Source organism: Salvelinus namaycush, chromosome 27 (assembly GCF_016432855.1).
Source record: "Salvelinus namaycush isolate Seneca chromosome 27, SaNama_1.0, whole genome shotgun sequence".
Taxonomy (NCBI): domain Eukaryota; kingdom Metazoa; phylum Chordata; class Actinopteri; order Salmoniformes; family Salmonidae; genus Salvelinus; species Salvelinus namaycush.
The window spans coordinates 35,427,554-35,445,506 of record NC_052333.1 but is presented as its reverse complement, the minus strand read 5'-3'; the positions used below and the strand labels follow the sequence as shown (position 1 = coordinate 35,445,506).

Sequence of the window (17,953 nt, the reverse complement as noted above, 5' to 3'; positions counted from 1 at the left end):
GCCCTGCTGCTAATTTATTTGTGTGTTCTCCGCTTAATATACCTTGTCATTCATTTGACAGACCTGTGATTAACTTGTCCCGAGGACCTCCCCTTGTGTATAAAAAAGGTGGTGTAGTACAGTTTACAAAAAGTAAACCCTTTACTTTGGGTATTTATTAGAGATGTAAGGTTTGTTGTCTGATTCTTTGGGGTTGATGAACAACAAAGACTTCTGACCAAATAGTTACCCTATTCTGTATTTTTTCAGCTAGTGTGCGTTCTGTCTGTGCTGCCCTCTTCACTTTTAGCCAGTTGACCAGTGCTTTCATGGTTATTCCCTGCAACAAATAAGAAAACATAGTAAACCGGCGACAAATTAAAATACACCAGTCTGTTCAAGTGAAGACATATTACACTGAAAGAAAACAACAAATAGTGAAATATCTATGGACTGAAGTTTGAAATGTAAATGAGCTATTTTACCTGCAGCATGACAGTGAAGTACACCACTAGGAGGGTGGTGCTGATCATCATATTCTTCTCCTTGTACTTTTTCTCATCCAGCGAGACCACAAGGCCATAGGCTACTGCCCCTCGTAGGCCACCATAGCCCATCACTACCTGATCAATAAACTCCAAGGGAACCAGTCGGAATTGGTTGAGAATCCAGGTGAGAAAAAAGACCCCTGTGATATAAACACAGAGAAAGGCAGTGTGTCTGTTACATGTGCCTTGTAGTCTTCACATTTTGCTGCCATAAAAAAGGATACAATTAGATTTTTTCCCTACAGATACACAACCTACTTCACATTTTCAAAGTTAAATAAAATTATAGAAAATGTTCCTAATTAAATAAATAAAAAATGTCTTGATGGTGTGTGTCTTCACACCTCAGAGTTATGCCAAGTTTACATGCTATCGTAGTTATCGGAAACTCCTAGTTGTCAGTGGGAAATGAATGACCATCCAAGTTGGAATTCAAGTGGGAAACTCAGAGAAAATGTTACCCGAGTTGTGATGTTTCTCCACTGACCTTTTACCTTTTCAACCAAAAGATGACAACAAATCCCTTATCAATATGGATAATGTAGCTACTCTGACCATATTGTCAATGTTAAAGAGATTATCTGGTACTTTTGTATATTTTTTTAGCCAGTAATTCTGAAAGTAGTGCATACGAGCAAAAGTGGTCCCCGGAAATTGTGTACTATGTCACATATGTGTATATGTGACCGACCGCCTTGATTCGGTCAAATGTAGATACATTTGAAATGGTGTTTTTTACATTGGATAAAAGCAGACACACAGAGCTACAAAATGGTATATCATACACTGCATTTGAGCAACAATGGGAAGTAATTCTGTTTTGAAAGTTGATAAACTTTTAACTTCACTTTTGAGAAAATGGACTTTGAATGTTTTGGGTACCTACTGGAGACCTCTTTGTCTACACCCATTCAGTATCGTTCACACCCTCTTAAGCTTTATCACTACCCATCTCTTTAAGGGTTGATCCGAGTTCTGTCCTAACAACAACAGTCAAGCACTCAAACTAACTGGCTAACATGACAGAACCGTTCACTGACCATTTTACTCGCCCTAGCAGAGCTGGTTAGGCTGTTTTTATGTTATCCAAAGTGTTGGTGATTGCAACTGTGCTGCTGGCAACAATTTGCGCTTTTTTGCCAACGTTTACTAACACCGGCCATATTCAACAGGTGTTGAGTGTTCGTAAATTCGTCAGTTATTCTGCGCTCTGGCACACTCTGACGAGAGTGCTCTGAAATCGGAGTAGATAGCTAGAGCGAATTTACCAACTACGCCTGTCAACAGTTGTCACAGTGACAATCTATTGAAATGATTACTTGCATAGTGGAGTCTTTTGTTAAGACATAGCTAGCTAGCTAAACAAGGAACCATAATCCCAATTCGTGATATTACTACCCTGCATGAATCTGCAACCAGGTTCAATGTTAGCTAGCTAAATTAGGCTATAACTAGCAAAGCAAATGGCTCAGATACGAATAATAAGATCATACACGTAACGTGAGTGAGCCAGTTAGCTAACGTTAGCTAGCTAGCTAACACTACACTTTGAAATGAAAACGACTGTCAAAATTAGAAACGTGTAATATGTAGCTAGCTAGACCATCTTATCTTAGCAATGTTAGACAGGATTACCTACACATACTGACCAGCTCATATAGACAGAAGCGTGGTATATGACCTCCTGGGTGGCGCAGTGGTCTAAGGCACTGCATCGCAGTGCTAGCTGCGCCACCAGAGTCTCTGGGTTCGCGCCCAGGCTGGGCTGGGTTCGCGCCCAGGCTCTGTCGCAGCCGGCCGCAACCGGGAGGTCCGTGGGGCGACGCACAATTGGCATAGCGTCGTCCGGGTTAGGGAAGGTTTGGCCGGTAGGGATATCCTTGTCTCAGTATGTAAAATGTAATAAAATGTATGCACTCTACTGTAAGTCGCTCTGGATAAGAGCGTCTGCTAAATGACTAAAATGTAAAATGTAATATGGCAGACCAATCTGAACTCATCTCTCAGCATGTCGAGCCCACTCATTATCTCAGCCAATCATGGCTAGCGGGAAGGTTGCTGTCTTTCTGTAGCTAAACCAACTAGGCTTGTAATTTAACACATTTTATTTGTATTTACAGATGGCATACAAGTTTCTGCTATTAAGGCACATGCAGGTTCACATGTTCCAGAGGGCATTTCTTAAAAATAAAAAATAAACGCTTTTTAATTTAAAACAACGTTTACGTTCAAATGGGGGCTCTCTTGTGAAGTGGTGACCCGCGACATATGCCTAGTTTCCTGAAACGAGTCAAATATGTGCACCACGTCATTCATTGCTCTTTCTCGCTTTGCTGTGGGTGCCTGATGTGCCTCTTTCTAGCATTCACTCATATGGTGAGGGACTGAATCTCATTGGTTCAACTCAAATTGCTTGGGGCCTGGCCCACGTGGGCGAAAATGTATGGAAAATGGAGCTGTACAGCTTCCATAAAAACAGTACTTTTCAAACTAGGGATTTCGTGGCTAATTGAGGTTAAACATTAATTCTGCTCATAGATTATGCATATATGAACTACACATTGACACATCCAGCCCAAAGCACGAGGTTTAAAAAATACCTAGTAGTCGCCAAAGTTCCAGAGCATAAAGCAAGCTAGCTAACTTTATTATGAGCAATGTTAGCGAGCTTATCAAGCTAGCTAAAATATTATTGGTTGAAGAATTGTTCCAACTTCAAAAGCACTTGAACACAATCATGTCGGACTTCCCACTTCCCAGTTTCCCATTTTCCACTTGAAGCAAGCATTAAAGCTTGATGGAAGCACCGTTGGAAGCCATTACAACTATGAAGCATTTTTAATACGATTATTTTAGGGCAACTTTTAGGGCAACATATATCTGTTGTTTTTGTCCAAAATGCTCAAGCTCAGTAAATTAGTTTAAGAATCATTGATGGACAGCAATATTAAAATCTCTGATTTCGAAGCAAATATAAGTCAGGACTGAGACTAGACCACTCAGGATCACTCAATACCTCTTGGAAACCCATTCTGGTGTGTCTTTGGTATTAAAATGTGTGTAATCATCCAGCAAAAAATAACTACATCCCAGTGTTAAGGTTTCATTAAACTGAGGCTGGCTTTCCTCTAACTTTTTACCCAGGCTTTGCTTCTTTCATATTTCTTTAGATCCTAACAAACTCCCCAGTCCCTGCCGGTGACAAGCATACTCATAACATGATGCTGCCACCACAATAATTGAATTGACAGTGGGTTCTCTTTCAAATTACATTTTGTATTTCACAATGGGATTTCATTCCCGGAATTCCCATAACTTGAAGTAACCAAATCACAAAACATCTTTTGCAAAACAGACCGGAAAAACAGTGAATAGGGTGCGCCCTCATCCTGCCTGAAAAAGCCACTCTCCCGCACACTGACAATTTTAGTTTCTCTTTCTCATTGAAGACAATTCTTGCTCTTCTACTGTGACTGGTTCTCTGTTTTTCCACTTAAAAGTTCACAGGGCTTATCGCTGCCAAACGTGAAACTTCGGACCCAGTTGTGAGGCAGAGTAGTAACCGTATTACTTGTAGAAATGTACTTTTCTACCTTTGCTAGCTGGCTTCACCACTAGCTATTGGGACTCAGTTAGCCCACACTGCGTTGTTCATGCTAACTTGGCTAGCATGCTGCAAGGCTAGATAACCAGGTTATTCTACCTGCAACACGGTAGTACTGTGTAAATCTCTTTACCTCGGTCCCCCCTCCTGCTAGGTAGCTACATTGCGAGCTAGTGTGACTCGGTTAGCCCAACCTGCAAGTTAAGCTAACTCGGCTAGCTCGCTGCAAGCCAAGCTAACCTTGCAACTCTACCTGCAACATGACAGCATTGGTGATGTAGAAGTCTTCTTTCTGCCTCTGTCAACCTCTGGCTAGCTAGCTAGTGTGACTCAGCTAGCCCACGCTGCAAGGCCCAGGCTAACTCAGCTAGCTAGCTGCAAGGCAAGCGAACCACGCAATTCTACCTGCAACACTGTAGCATTGCTAGCTTTCCCCTCGCCTAGTTTTAACCTGTGTTAAATCACTGGTACTAACTAGACCATCGACCCAGCCACACAGATCTTCAAGTCGTGGGAGTAGGCTAACCTGAAGGCTAATGCTATCCTAGCTCAACCCCTTCAGCTAGCACTGAGCTAGCTACAGTACATCTCCAAGTAGCTGCTAGCTAGCTAACACGTTTCAGCCTCATTGCTATAGCATTCTCTACTGTGCAAATCACTACTAGCCCTCAGCCGCAAAGCTTTTTTCTTCACACTGGCTACCGCTACCCCTACCCAAAACGAGCTTAGCTCAGGACATGAATTACCACGTTATTGTGCTTTCGGTTCTACAATTGCTAGGAAGGATTATCACCTTCTGTGCATCATGTGCTTGGGAGGGAAACATGCCAAGGTGGCACTCAAGGACTGAGTCCTACAAGTGCTGCAAGTCACTAACTGAGGCAAAACGGGCCTCTCTCTCGGTAGCCTGGTTCGCCTCTGAGCCACTAGCGGGAGCTGTAGCTCTGCCCCCCACAACCAGCTGGGACGAGATCATGGATAGCCTCAATTCCTCCCTCTATCAGTCTGACGATCCCCTCTCGGGGAAGGCAAACTAGGGGAAAATGAGGAAGATGGCGAGATTAACCTCGCCAGTCTCTTTGAGGCGGCACCTGACATGGAGGTCGACCAGGTCCCACCCTCTCAGTCTTTTAGATGGGACAGCCTCGAAGACAGAAGATGCCATTCCTCCACTGGAGTTTGGGTTCTTTGATGTCTGTAGGCGAGCCGCGACCAGATCGAGTGGCCGGATCCCCTGGGGAACAGAAACCGAGAAAGGAATCTGTACGATGGGAGGAGACTTTCCACTAGTGCAGACCCAGTAAAGCAACTGCTACCTGCAGTTGCAGGTTGCCTACGGTAAGCTAAGAGCTTGTGGGATAAGCCCCTTACTGAAAAAGTGCTGGCTAAGCGCTCCCGAGCTTAGACATGCACAACATGGAGGAATCCAGGCTCTCTTAAAAGCCGATTGACGCAATGTGACGCAGTTGCTGAGCCTCCGGAGGCCAAATCAAGCTCTGTATGTCGATGCCATGAGCCTCCCAAATTTTCTCACAATACGGAGGGCGCCGTATAGCTCCGCATTGACATGATCGGTTGACGGTAGATGCTGGAGGTACGTCCTGTATAAACACAAACTCACTTCCTTGACAACAAACACGGAGAACTTTGACAAAAGGCTATCAGAGCAAGTTTGCAAATATAGACATCTCCTTGAAAGAGATCAGGGAGGTAATGGGAATGGAAGGGGAATCTTGCCACAAGAAGTGGAGGCAGTCGCGAGCAAGCCCGTAAAGCAAAAATATATATATTTACGGTCGAAGTGGAGATACAGGTGGGAAAACGGTGCTGCCTTTTTATTTCATGCTATCTTGGCTGAACTCCTATGTCAAGCACCGAGAATCCGACTCCAACCGAGAAACCGACTCCAACATCTCAGAAGAGGTATTGTCTTTTTGTTTAGCCAGCTGCTCTAATAGCTGACTGGCTATAGAGATTAGTCCTAAATCACTATGAGTGGTGCACTTTAAGTTGTGCAGACCAAGTGACACTCCACTCTGTGAAGCACAAGAAGTACGAATGCCCTGATTTCTGCGGAGGACGCATCACCATAAATGCTGTATGGCCACTGCGATTGCCGGAATCTCCATGAATCAGCTTTAAAGTGGCACCATCTCTGGCTAACCACCTCTACCCCTCACGCCTTATAGGTACCACTACCGACGCCTCCCTCCCTGATAAGATGGATCGCTTTACCGCCTCCATTTTCCAGAAACCATACAAAGCCTCAGCCCAGTCTGTCAGAAGAGCTCTCAACGAGACCTTTTATTTGATGGCTTACCTGACTGAACTATTGGAGGAGGTGGGGAGATGGCTGCATTCAGATTCCCTAAACCCAGAGGATTGGGAAGAGATCTGGAATATCACAGACCTCACCCTCCGTGTCTCCCGCATTGCTATCCAAAGCTGTGGTCATACCATGACCTTAGCAGTAGTAGGCGAAAGGGCCCTTTGGTTAAGCCTATTCAACTTAACAGACAAAGAAAAGGTAGACCTCCTCTTCGAGCCCACTGTCACGACATACGGCAGAAGTGTGAAATGCGTAAACCAGAAGGCGAAGACTTTAACTTCTGCCTGCCCCACAAACCCGGGCCTCATGGCAGCCTGTTGATCAATGCATCTCGTCCCTGCCACCCGGCTGGCCTTAGGGGATCTAGGGCGCAGTCCTTACACCAGTGGAAGATAATGCGCAAAGCAGACTGCTCCCTGCCCTATCCTCTCTCTTCAGGTTTTAACGTCCCTCCCCACTACACGTTTTGCAACACTGGGTAGGCACGGGGACATTAGGTTATGACTATTCTCTGTGCTGCATCCCACTTCACGTCCTTGCTGACTCGAGAAAAGGAGGAGACACATTTTTCCCCAGAGTGTCTCTCCTCCCTCAGGCTCTCCCCCCCCCCCCCCAGTGCCTTTTTGGGTTCCCAGCCAGGGGCAGCTGTCATCATGTCTGCCCTCCCTCCGGTCTCTTTGACCTGGTTTAGGAAGTCAACCTGCCATTAGCCATCTTCCTGTGAACCCTTTTTCTCCTCTTGCCATAGGGATGTTTTTTTGCCTCTTTTCGCACAGAAACAATCTCAGCCATGCTAATCCAGAACCGCGCCGCCCCGGCTTCACTGCTAGGGGCACCGTCTCTCCGTATGTTCTAGCAGAGGAACCTTAAACCCTGACCCCCTCTAATCGGGATTAGGGTTCAAATCAAATCTTATTTGTCACATGCACCAAATACAACAGTTGTTGACTTTACCGCGAAATGCTAACTTACAAGCCCTTTCCCAACAATGCAGAGTTAAAAAGTAAGAACAAAACAAATTTCTCAATAGAAAAACAGTTACAATAATGAGGCTATACACTGGTACCAAGGCAATGTGCAAGGGTACTAGGTAGTTGAGGTAATATGTGCATGTAGGTAGGGGTAAAAGTTACTAGGCAATCAGGATACATAAGAGCAGCACATGTAAAGAGTGTCAGTGTAGTATGTGTGGTTAGAGTTTTCATAGAACCTGTGCAAGAAAGTCAGTGCAAAAAACGAAAGAAAGGGTGGGTCAAAGTAAATAGTCAAGGTAGCCATTTGATGAACTGTTCAGCAGTCTTATGGCTTGGAGGTAGAAGCTGTTGAGGAGCCTTTTAGTCCAAGACTTGGCGCTCCGGTACCGCATGCTGTGTGGTAGCAGGGAGAACAGTCTTTGACTTGGGTGGCAGGAGTTCTTGACAATTTTGAGGGCCTTCCTCTGACCGCCTGGTATAAAGGTCCTGGATGGCAGGGAGCTTGGCCCCAGGGATGTACTAGGACGTACGCACTACCATCTGTAGCGCCATGCGGTCGGATGCCGAGCAGTTGCTATACCAAGCGGTGATGCAGCTAGTCAAGATGCTCTTAAGGGTGCAGCTGTAGAACTTTGAGGATTTGAAACCCCATGCCAAATCTTTTCAGCCTCCTAAAGGGGGAAGAGGCGATATAGTGCCCTCTTCATGACTGTGTTGGTGTGTTTGAACCATGATAGGTCCTTAGTGATGTGGACACTGAGGAACTTCTCAGAAGTTCTCGATCTGCTCCACTACAGCCACATCGATGTGAATGGGGGCGTGCTCAGCCCTCCATATCCTGTAGTCCACGATTAGCTCCTTTGTCTTGCGCACGTTGAGGGAGAGGATGTTGTTCTGGCACCACACTGCAAGGTCTCTGACCTCCTCCCATAGGCTGTCTCATCGTAGTCAGTGATCAAGCCTACCACTGTTGTGTCATAGGCAAACTTAATGATGGTGTTGGAGTCGTGCCTGGCCACGCAGTGATGGGTTAACAGGGAGTACAGGAAGGGACTAAGCACACACCCCTGAGGGGCCCCCGTGTTGACAGTCAGCGTGGCAGACATGTTGTTGCCTACTCTTATCACCTGGGGGCAGCCCGCCAGGAAGTCCAGGATCCAGTTGCAGAGGGAGGTCGTCTGTCATCTGGAACAGCTGGTGCTCTTCCACATGGTTCGGTGTTGCATCTAAGGCTTTTAGCTCGTCTGGTAGGCTCGTGTCACTAGGCAGCTCGTGGCTGAGTTTTCCTTTGTAATTCGTGAGAGTTTGTAAGCCCTGCCACATCCGACGAATTTCAGAGGCGGTGTAGTAGGATTCAATCTTAGTCCTGTATTGATGCTTTGCCCGTTTGATAGGGTTAGGTTTAGGGGATTTCGTGGGATTTCATATAAGTGTCTGAATTAGTGTCCCGCTCCTTGAAAGCGGCAGCTCTAGCCACTAGCTCAGTGCAGATGTTGCCTATTATCCATGGCTTCTGGTTGGGATAATGTATATCTCACTGTGGGGTAAGACGTCATCGAAGCACTCATCAATGCGCTCGGATGAATCCCAGGAACATATTCCGGTCTGTGCTAGCAAAACAGTCCTGTAGCTTAGCATCCGCTTCATTGGATCACTTCACTATTGAGCACATCACTGGTACTTCCGTACTGAGTTTTTGCTTGTAAGCAAGAATCAGGAGGGTAGAGTTATGGTCATATTTCCCGAATGGAGGGCGAGGGAGAGCTTTGTATGCATCTCTGTATGTGGAGTAAATGTGATATAGTTTTTTCCCCCTCTAGTTGCACAGGTGACATTAAGTAAACTGAATATCAGTTTTCCTCCATTAAAATCACCGGCCGCTAGGAGCACCGCCTCTGGATGAACATTTCTTGTTTGCTTATGACCCTATACAGCTCATTGAGTGTGGTCTTAGTGCCAGCATCAGTTTGTGTTGTCATGACTGTCCTGTGTGTATCACAATGGGTCAGATCAGCTTGGCAATGGCTGACAATAACCAGACCCTATTCCACCTGTAAAGGGTGGGGTTGACACCTCCACACCCGGTCGTAAATTAAGCAGGAGAAGACTCTCTCTCTACCCTCCAGTATTGGCTAAAGGAATGTCCAATTGTCTCCAGAGACTTTTGCCCGCCCAAAAGTCTAACAACCAAAAAGTGGATAATGGAACAATAATTATAACATAAAGAATGTGGGGAAAGGTCAGTGGGGAGATATAGAACACTAATGTCATATTGTATTTCATTTTGTGATGTCTTTAAAAACTGTATGGACGAAAAACTAACTTAGAAAGGAAACCCCCTTTATCTGTCAAGTTTCCATCCAATATGTTGTGCATAGGATATGTAAATTGAAAAAAATATTTTTGTTAAGATAGGAATGTAAATTTAGGAGTCAAAAGAGAAGTTCTAATCATATCCTTTGCACATTAAGTAGCCACTCCCTGAGTGAGGTCACAAGAGCGTGTCAGTGTGATGGAACCGTCCTTTTTGACCAAAGTGCTTGAAAGGACTGGCTAAGAAGTAACATATCAGACCAGGAAACATGAGGTGTTAGCTACATGTTAGAACTGGTTGAAACTGAACCTCAATATGAGGTGAAGAAATTAACTCACCTTCCGTTAGACCAGATAGACGAAGAACTGCAGCTCATGTCCATCGTGCTGGCAACACTAGCTGCAGTAACCCATGGGGCGGGGTTCACACTCGAACAATCAGAGAGAGAGCATATTATTTTGGCCCTGATGGCACAAAATAATCAAAGGTCTGACTGCACAGAGATGCTTGGGAAAAGGGTCACAACGGGGGACCAGTGTGTGTGTGTTTCAGGGGGAGGGAGTGTATCTGATCTCCATCACATATGACTTGATGGTCAATCAAATCTCCCCATTTATGCAAGCCTTCTCGAACAGTTGCAACTGTATATGCATTCGTAAATCAAGTCATTTCTTGAGTTGGGCTTAGGATGGAACAACTGCCTAGCATCTAACCTTAGGGTTCTTTGTGGGGGAAAGTGTGTGTGCGTGTGCGTGTGCGCGCGTCACAATTCCAGTGGGTCAGAAGTTTATATACACTTAAATTGACTGTGCCTTTAAACAGCTTGGAAAATTCCAGAAAATTATGTCATGCTTTAGAAGCTTCTGATAGGCTAAATGACATCATGAGTCAATTGGAGGTGTACCTGTGGATATATTTCAAGGCCTACCTTCAAACTCAGTGCCTCATTGCTTGACATCATAGGAAAATCAAGAGAAATCAGCCACTGCCTCGGAAAAAAATTGTGAATCTCCACAAGTCTGGTTCATCCTTGGGAGCAATTTCCAAATGCCTGAAGGTACCACGTTCATCTGTACAAACAATAGTACGCAAGTATAAACACAATGGGACCACACAGCTGTCATAATGCTCAGGAAGGAGACGCATTCTGTCTCCTAGAGATGAACGTACTTTGGTGCGAAAAGTGCTATTGAATCCCAGAACAACAGCAACGGACCTTGTGAAGATGCTGGAGGACACAGGTACAAAGTATCTATATCCACAGTAAAAACGAGTCCTATATCGACATAACCTGAAAGGCCGCTCAGCAAGGAAGAAGCCAATGCTCCAAAACCGCCATAAAAAAGCCAGACTACGGTTTGCAACTGCACATGGGGACAAAGATTGTACTTTTTGGAGAAATGTCCTCTGGTCTGATGAAACACAAATAGAACTATTTGGCCATAATTACCATCGTTATGTTCGGAGGAAAAAGGGGGATGCTTGCAAGCCGAAGAACACCATCCCAACCGTGAAGCACGGGGGTGGCAGCATCATGTTGTGGGGGTGCTTTGCTGTAGGAGGGACTGGTGCACTTCACAAAATAGATGGCATCATGAGGAGGAAAAATATGTGGATATATTGAAGCAACATCTCAAGACATCAGTCAGGAAGTTAAAGCTTGGTCGCAAATGGGTCTTCCAAATGGACAATGACCCCAAGCATACCTCCAAAGTTGTGGCAAAATGGCTTAAGGACAACAAAGTCAAGGTATTGGAGTGGCCATCACAAAGCCCTGACGTTAATCTTTTAGAAAATTTGTGGGTAGAACTGAAAAGGCGTGTGCGAGCAATGAGGCCTACAAACCTCACTCAGTTACATCAGCTCTGTCAGGAGGAATGGGACAAAATTCACCCAACTTCTTGTGGAAGGCTACCCGGAACGTTTGACCAGAGTTAAACAATTTAAAGGCAATGCTACCAAATACTTATTGAGTGTATGTAAACTTCTGACCCACTGGGAATGTGATGAAAGAAATAAAAGCTGAAATAAATAATTCTCTCTACTATTATTCTGACATTTCACATTCTTAAAATAAAGTGGTGATCCTAACTGACCTAAGACAGGGCATTTTTACTAGGATTAAATGTCAGGAATTGTGAAAAACTGAGTTTAAATGTATTTGGCTAAGGTGTATGTAAACTTCCGACTTCAACTGTACACCATCACAATAAAGATCATATTTCACCCATCAGACTATTCTCAATTTCATCTTGTCTTTACTAATATGTAAAATTAGTTTAGATTTAGAATGGCCCATTATTAAATGGGCAAGAACAGGGGAAAGACAAAAACAGACGTCATCTGTATGCACTGGAATAGCAAATAGAGGCCACCTTCCCGCCAGTACGTTTTTCATTCATGCCAGGAAGGCTACTCCGGTAATTTCGCTAAGCAACAGGTGATATGCCGCCTAACTCCGTATGCCATGGGCTCACCAACCCTGTTCCTGCAGCTACCCAGTGCTTAATTTGGGAAACCAAGTGAAGTATGTTCGGGAACATCCATAGTAATATGATTTCACAACAAAGCATATTTAACTGTTGACAGCCCATCTTTCTGCGCGCTGGAAACTCATGGTGATGAGATATTCGGTAGCTAAAGGCAATGTTTCAGCCTATTAATTATGAGGGGGAAAAATGCACTATTATTAGGCTACTCAAAATCTAATACAAATTCAATATAATTGTAGGCTAAATTTGTTTAATTTTAGGATGACCAATTATTTACCAAAGATATCTTAAATCAGTATTTTTGGGGGTTTTCTGCCATGTGCAATATTCAGTAGGCTATGTATTGTATAACTGTGAAATCATTATTGTAATTCTGGGATTTCTTTCAGCTTGGGCTCATATATAGGCCAATGCTTATTCTCTAATATGCATATGGTGTTTTTAATTAATCATCACCTTTGAAAGCGCTGTCCATTTTGTTGTGTTAGGCTTTGAAACAACATCCACAATGACCATGTTTTCCACGTTGACATTTTTTATACCCCTTTTTCTCCGCATTTTCGTGGTTTCCAATTGGTAGTTACAGTCTTGTCTCATCGCTGCAACTTCCGTACGGACTCGGGAGAGGCGAAGGTCGAGAGCCGTGTGTCCTCCGAAACACAACCCAACCAAGCCGCACTGCTTCTTAACACAATGCCCACTTAACCCGGAAGCCAGCCGCACCAATGTGTCAGAGGAAACACCGTACACCTGGCTACTGTGTCAGCGTGCACTGCGCCCGGCCCACCACAGGAGTCGCTAGTGCGCGACGGGACAAGGAAATCTCTGCCGACCATGCCCTCCCCTAACACGGACAATGCTGGGCCAATTGTGCGCCGCCCCATTGGTCTCCCGGTCACGGCCGGCTGTGACAGAGCCTGGACTCGAACTCAGAACCTCTAGTGGCACAGCTAGCAACTGCCATGCAGTGCCTTAGACCACTGTGACTTCCACTCGGTTTCAACCGGTTGTTGAACTTCTTTCTTCAAACTGATCAATCACAGTGATGTGAGTTAAGTGTTTCATGTGATTTTCGATTGCATTTTGTTAGAGGGACAATAGAGCCCTGAGTATCAGGCCATTAGCGACCTAATGATCGTTAGCGAGTTGGGTACTACCAACGCATTTCCAGAGTGCATAAGAGGAGATTACTGTGACTCAACGGTCACGTAGAATTTTACTGAGGTCATGACTCATGACTGCCGGTGTGGCGGTAATATGGTCACCGCAACTGCCCTAGCCAGGCACATCGGTTTGTGTGTGTCAAGAACTGCAACGCTGCTGGGTTTTTCATGCTCAACAGTTTCCCGCGTGTATCAAGAATGGTCCACCACACAAAGGACATCCAGCCAACTTGATATGACTGTGGGAAGCATTGGAGTCAACATGGGCCAGCATCCCTATGGAACGCTTTTGACACCTTTTAGAGTCCGTGCCTCGACGAATTTAAGCTGTTCTGAGGGAAAAGAATCTCCATTGATTCCTCCGCTCACAAAATAATACTAAAGATTATGACCCAAACTCACCTATGAACCTGAACACAAAGATGAAGAGGAGTGTGAGGAAGATAAAGGCTGTGTTCCACACCCATATAGACGGATCTATGGCCGTGATGCCGAGGAAGACGAAGATGATGGTCTCTGAGCCATTTGCGAACACCTTCATTACGTATCGTACCGTGCTGACTGACCTCTCGTCCATGTTGGCATTGATATACTTCTGACAGCAGACGCCATAGAACGTACACCTATGGCACAGCAAGAAAAGGGTCATGTCACTTAGAATAGACTAAAACGCAGTAGGTACTGTATATAATGGTATGTAGAGAGCTCCTCCATAGTCGACCAGAGTCAACCTCAAGGGTCATACATGGCTCAAACATACATTCTTAGAAAAAAGGTTTCTTCGGCTCTCTCCAAAGTAGAACCCTTTTCGGTTCCAGGGAGAACCCTTTTTGCTTCCACGTAGAATATTTTTTGGGTTCTATGTAGAACCTTCTGTGAAAGGGTTCTACCTGGAACCCAAAAGGGTTATACTATGGGGACAGCTGAAGAACTCTTAGGTTCTAGGTAGTACACAGCTATGGAGCTATGTAACTGAAATACATATTGTATCTAAAAACTAAGCCAAGGTAAGTGGAAATATCATGTTAGGATTTCAATGGAAACACCCTTAATGGAAAGGTTGTAAAAGTCCTAATAAATCGACATAACACTCAGAAGGACTTACGAAAGGATAGAAGACAACGAGAGCATCTCGGCTGTGAGGTAACAGAGGTAGCCCAGGACGAAGACGAAGCCTGGCTCGATAATCTGGATGTTCTTGGTGCATCTGGTCAAGAGCGAGATCAGCAGACCAAAGATAACGCCAACCAGGGAGCCTCCGAACGCCACCACCAAGAACGAGACTACACAGGGCGGAGGAGGAAGCGAGAGGAGGGTGATGAGAGAGAAAGGGGAAACAGGGTGAAAGAAGAGGACGAAGTGAGACAGAATGACATATGGAGAGGCAAACAGGGAACAAAGATACTTGTTTCATGAATAAATACAAGACATACAACCTGTTCCTGGAGAGCCGCAGGTGCTGCAGGATTTTGTCCCAACTAGGCACCCCTACCTGACCAACTGAGCTAATTGATCAGTTCAGTGACTGCCTAACTTCAACAAACCTGGTCTTTCAGGTCGGTTAAATCAAAAACAGCTCTCCAGGACCAGGGCTGCCTACCCTTGGGTTAGATAGATTACATACTCAATTACTTGTTGCATTATCCTAGCAGTTTGCTTCAAGTTGGCACAAGAAGCTGTCGCTGTTGACTACGTGACAGGGCTCTATTTGTTGGCCTGAAAATCAAACACTGCGTCCCAAATGGGGCTCTCGTAAAAAGTACTGCACAATGGGCCATGGTCAAAAGAAGTGAACTACATAAGGAATAGGGTGCCATTTGGGGCTTAGCCAAGGTGTGACGCTCTTACGTACTTATGCCTTTGATGATCTCTACAGCGTTGATTTTTGCCCCTCCAAGCGACACAAATGCATTAAACACATTGAACAGCACCTGAGGGAACATGGAAATAAAGATGACCGGTCTGTGGTGGGGAGGTTAAGCAACCAAATCCATTGAACATTACGTTATTTAATGTTACAATTCATTTAATAAATTGTGTAGTGTAATCCATTAGATTACAGCTGTATTATTGGTCTATTTGTATGTGATTGATGTTGTTATGTCGACCTACAGACAGACAGCATTCCCAGAAGTAAATCATGTGACTGACTGGTGCACTTCAGTAAAGGTGCCGTGTCTTGTGTATAGCTTTTGCACTTCATTTGTCAGGTTTAGGTTTCCCCTGATGAATAGCACTACATTTGGAACTCATCATAATTCTTATTTAACACATTACAAAAAGTGATGTAAATGTTTTTGCCAAAAAAACTGGAGTGTAAACATTAAGCCTGTGTCCCAAATGGCACCCCTATTCCATGTGAAAGGCATTATCAGACTTACCCTATGCACGTGCGTAACAGGATTTGCGTGTGTGACTTTAATCTCAAATTTAAATCTCAGAAAATACACCCACTGGGTGGCCTACCAATTTGATCAGTGAGTATTTAAAGCAATCCCTTTAAATACGGAATGTGATCTGAACAACATTAGAATTTAGCCTATGGAGAAGGCGTTCAGAATGGAGATCAATGAAAGATAGCCATCAAAACATGTATATCTTTAGTTTCAGAATCCATGCATAGATTTAAAAGCAGTGATATGTAACTGTATGCTGAGGGAAGTTTTCATGAACCCCGCACATGGAAAAATCTGGTTTTCCACAACAACAAAAAAAGTAAAATATTAATATAGAAAATTGCCATATTCAGGTCTTCAACCCATGGTAATGTTGGACAATTAGCATATAATTATAATAGGGAGAATAGTGTACAATAGTATACCCTGGCCTATTGGTTGCCCTGACCATGGATCTGTGTGAATGTTGAATCAACATTGTTTCAATATAAATTTGTCACATGTATTGTGACGTGGAATCTACGTGTAAAACACATGGATTTGCAAAAAGTCAACCAGTACTTTTTCATCATTCAACATAGACAAACAGATCTTTGATGTTATATCCACTATCAGAAAAAATACGCTGGGCAGAACCTCCTACTGGAAAGTTGATCTACAGCTATCCCTATGGTCTACCACCCAGGGTTTTAACCTAGCCCTGCTCTGCCCTGCTTAGCTTTGACATTTGTCACTGACTACTACCAATGTGCTATTGTGAGAATGATTGAGAGATCTCCACTAAATAGATTCACTGTTGCTATCAAAGTCATTCTAAAGGGTTGGTTTAGCAGAGCAAATAATAATAATAAATGTAACTTTAATAGCGCTTTTCATAAAAAAACGCAAAATATCAGAAACTGGCAGCCAGGTGAAATATAAAAGCTGGTACTGTGTCCAGATGCATAAACAAAAACATTAGCCAGCTAACTAGCCAAGCCAAAAAGGGTTGACCTGTCAGTCAATCTGCAATATACAGTATATGCAATAAAAACTCATCAAAAATGTAAATGTTGGTTCCAAAAACAATGGATAAAAACATTTGAAAATAACTAAATATGTACACATTTACAAGAGCTCTGTCTCGGCTGCTACCAAAGCAGCATGCCAACTCCTTCAAATGAAATGTATCCATACTTTATACACTGAGTGTACAAAACATTAGAAACACCAGTTCTTTCCATGACATAGACTGACCAGGTGAAAGATATGATCCCATATTGATGTCACCTGTTAAATTCACTTCAATCAGTGTAGATGAAGTGGAGGAGACGGGTTGAAGAAGGATGTTTAAGCCTTGAGACATGGATTGTGTATGTGTGCCATTCAGAGGGTGAATGGATAAGACACCATATTTCAGTGCCTTTGAACAGGGCATGGTAGTACACGCTTAGAAAAGGTAGGACATGGAACCCATAAGGGTTCTATCTGGAACCAATAGGGTTATACCTGGAACCAAAAATGGTTCCCCAAAGAGTTCTCCTATGGGGACAGCCAAATAACGCTTTTAGGTTCTAAATAGCACCTTTTTTTCGAAGAGTGTAGGTGCCAGGCACACCGGTTTGAGTGTGTCAAGAACTGCAATGCTGCTGGGTTTTTCACGCTCAACCGTTTCTGTGTATCAAGAATGGTCCACCACCCAAAGGGAACGCTTTTGACACCTTGTAGAATTGATGATAAAAAGATTGTGGGGGCTGTTTTGTTAGACTTCAATGTGGCTTTTGACATGATGGATCATAGTCTGCTGCTGTGGAAATCCTTTCCCTCTCTCCCTCTCCCTCTGCCTCCCTCACCTTGGCAGCAGTTAATGGGATCCATAATAAATACAAATTATATTTCAACCCACGATAAATAAAGAAATTTAAAAAAAGACAATACATACAGGCCTAGGCTTTCAAGCTTTGGTTGATTTCAAGTTTAATCTGCAGGTTAATCATTAATATGTCTCCATCTCAATAAAAATATCTAAGTTAAAGAATAGGACTAACTTAATTTAAAGTTTGATTTCTTTTAGTGCAATTTAGTGCAATTCTTTAACGTCAATTTTTGGTTGAGATGGAGACATGAATCCTGCATATCATTTATTAATTTGTAGACAAACTGGATTATTTAATT

The 17,953-nt window shown here is 43.8% G+C and overlaps 1 protein-coding gene across 1 annotated transcript in view; it reads right to left on the bottom strand.

Annotated features, from left to right (window-relative positions):
- The window catches only part of LOC120022386 (sodium/hydrogen exchanger 3-like), a 46,100-nt gene that overhangs the window by 19,208 nt on the left and 8,939 nt on the right, over positions 1-17,953 (bottom strand). Inside the window, exons 4-8 of the mRNA XM_038966277.1 lie at positions 15,256-15,334; positions 14,509-14,686; positions 13,806-14,026; positions 465-667; positions 230-319 (exon numbers count right to left, since the gene is read on the bottom strand). Coding sequence (XP_038822205.1) covers positions 230-319; positions 465-667; positions 13,806-14,026; positions 14,509-14,686; positions 15,256-15,334 — 771 coding nt within the window. The remainder of the gene's footprint in view (positions 1-229; positions 320-464; positions 668-13,805; positions 14,027-14,508; positions 14,687-15,255; positions 15,335-17,953) is intronic.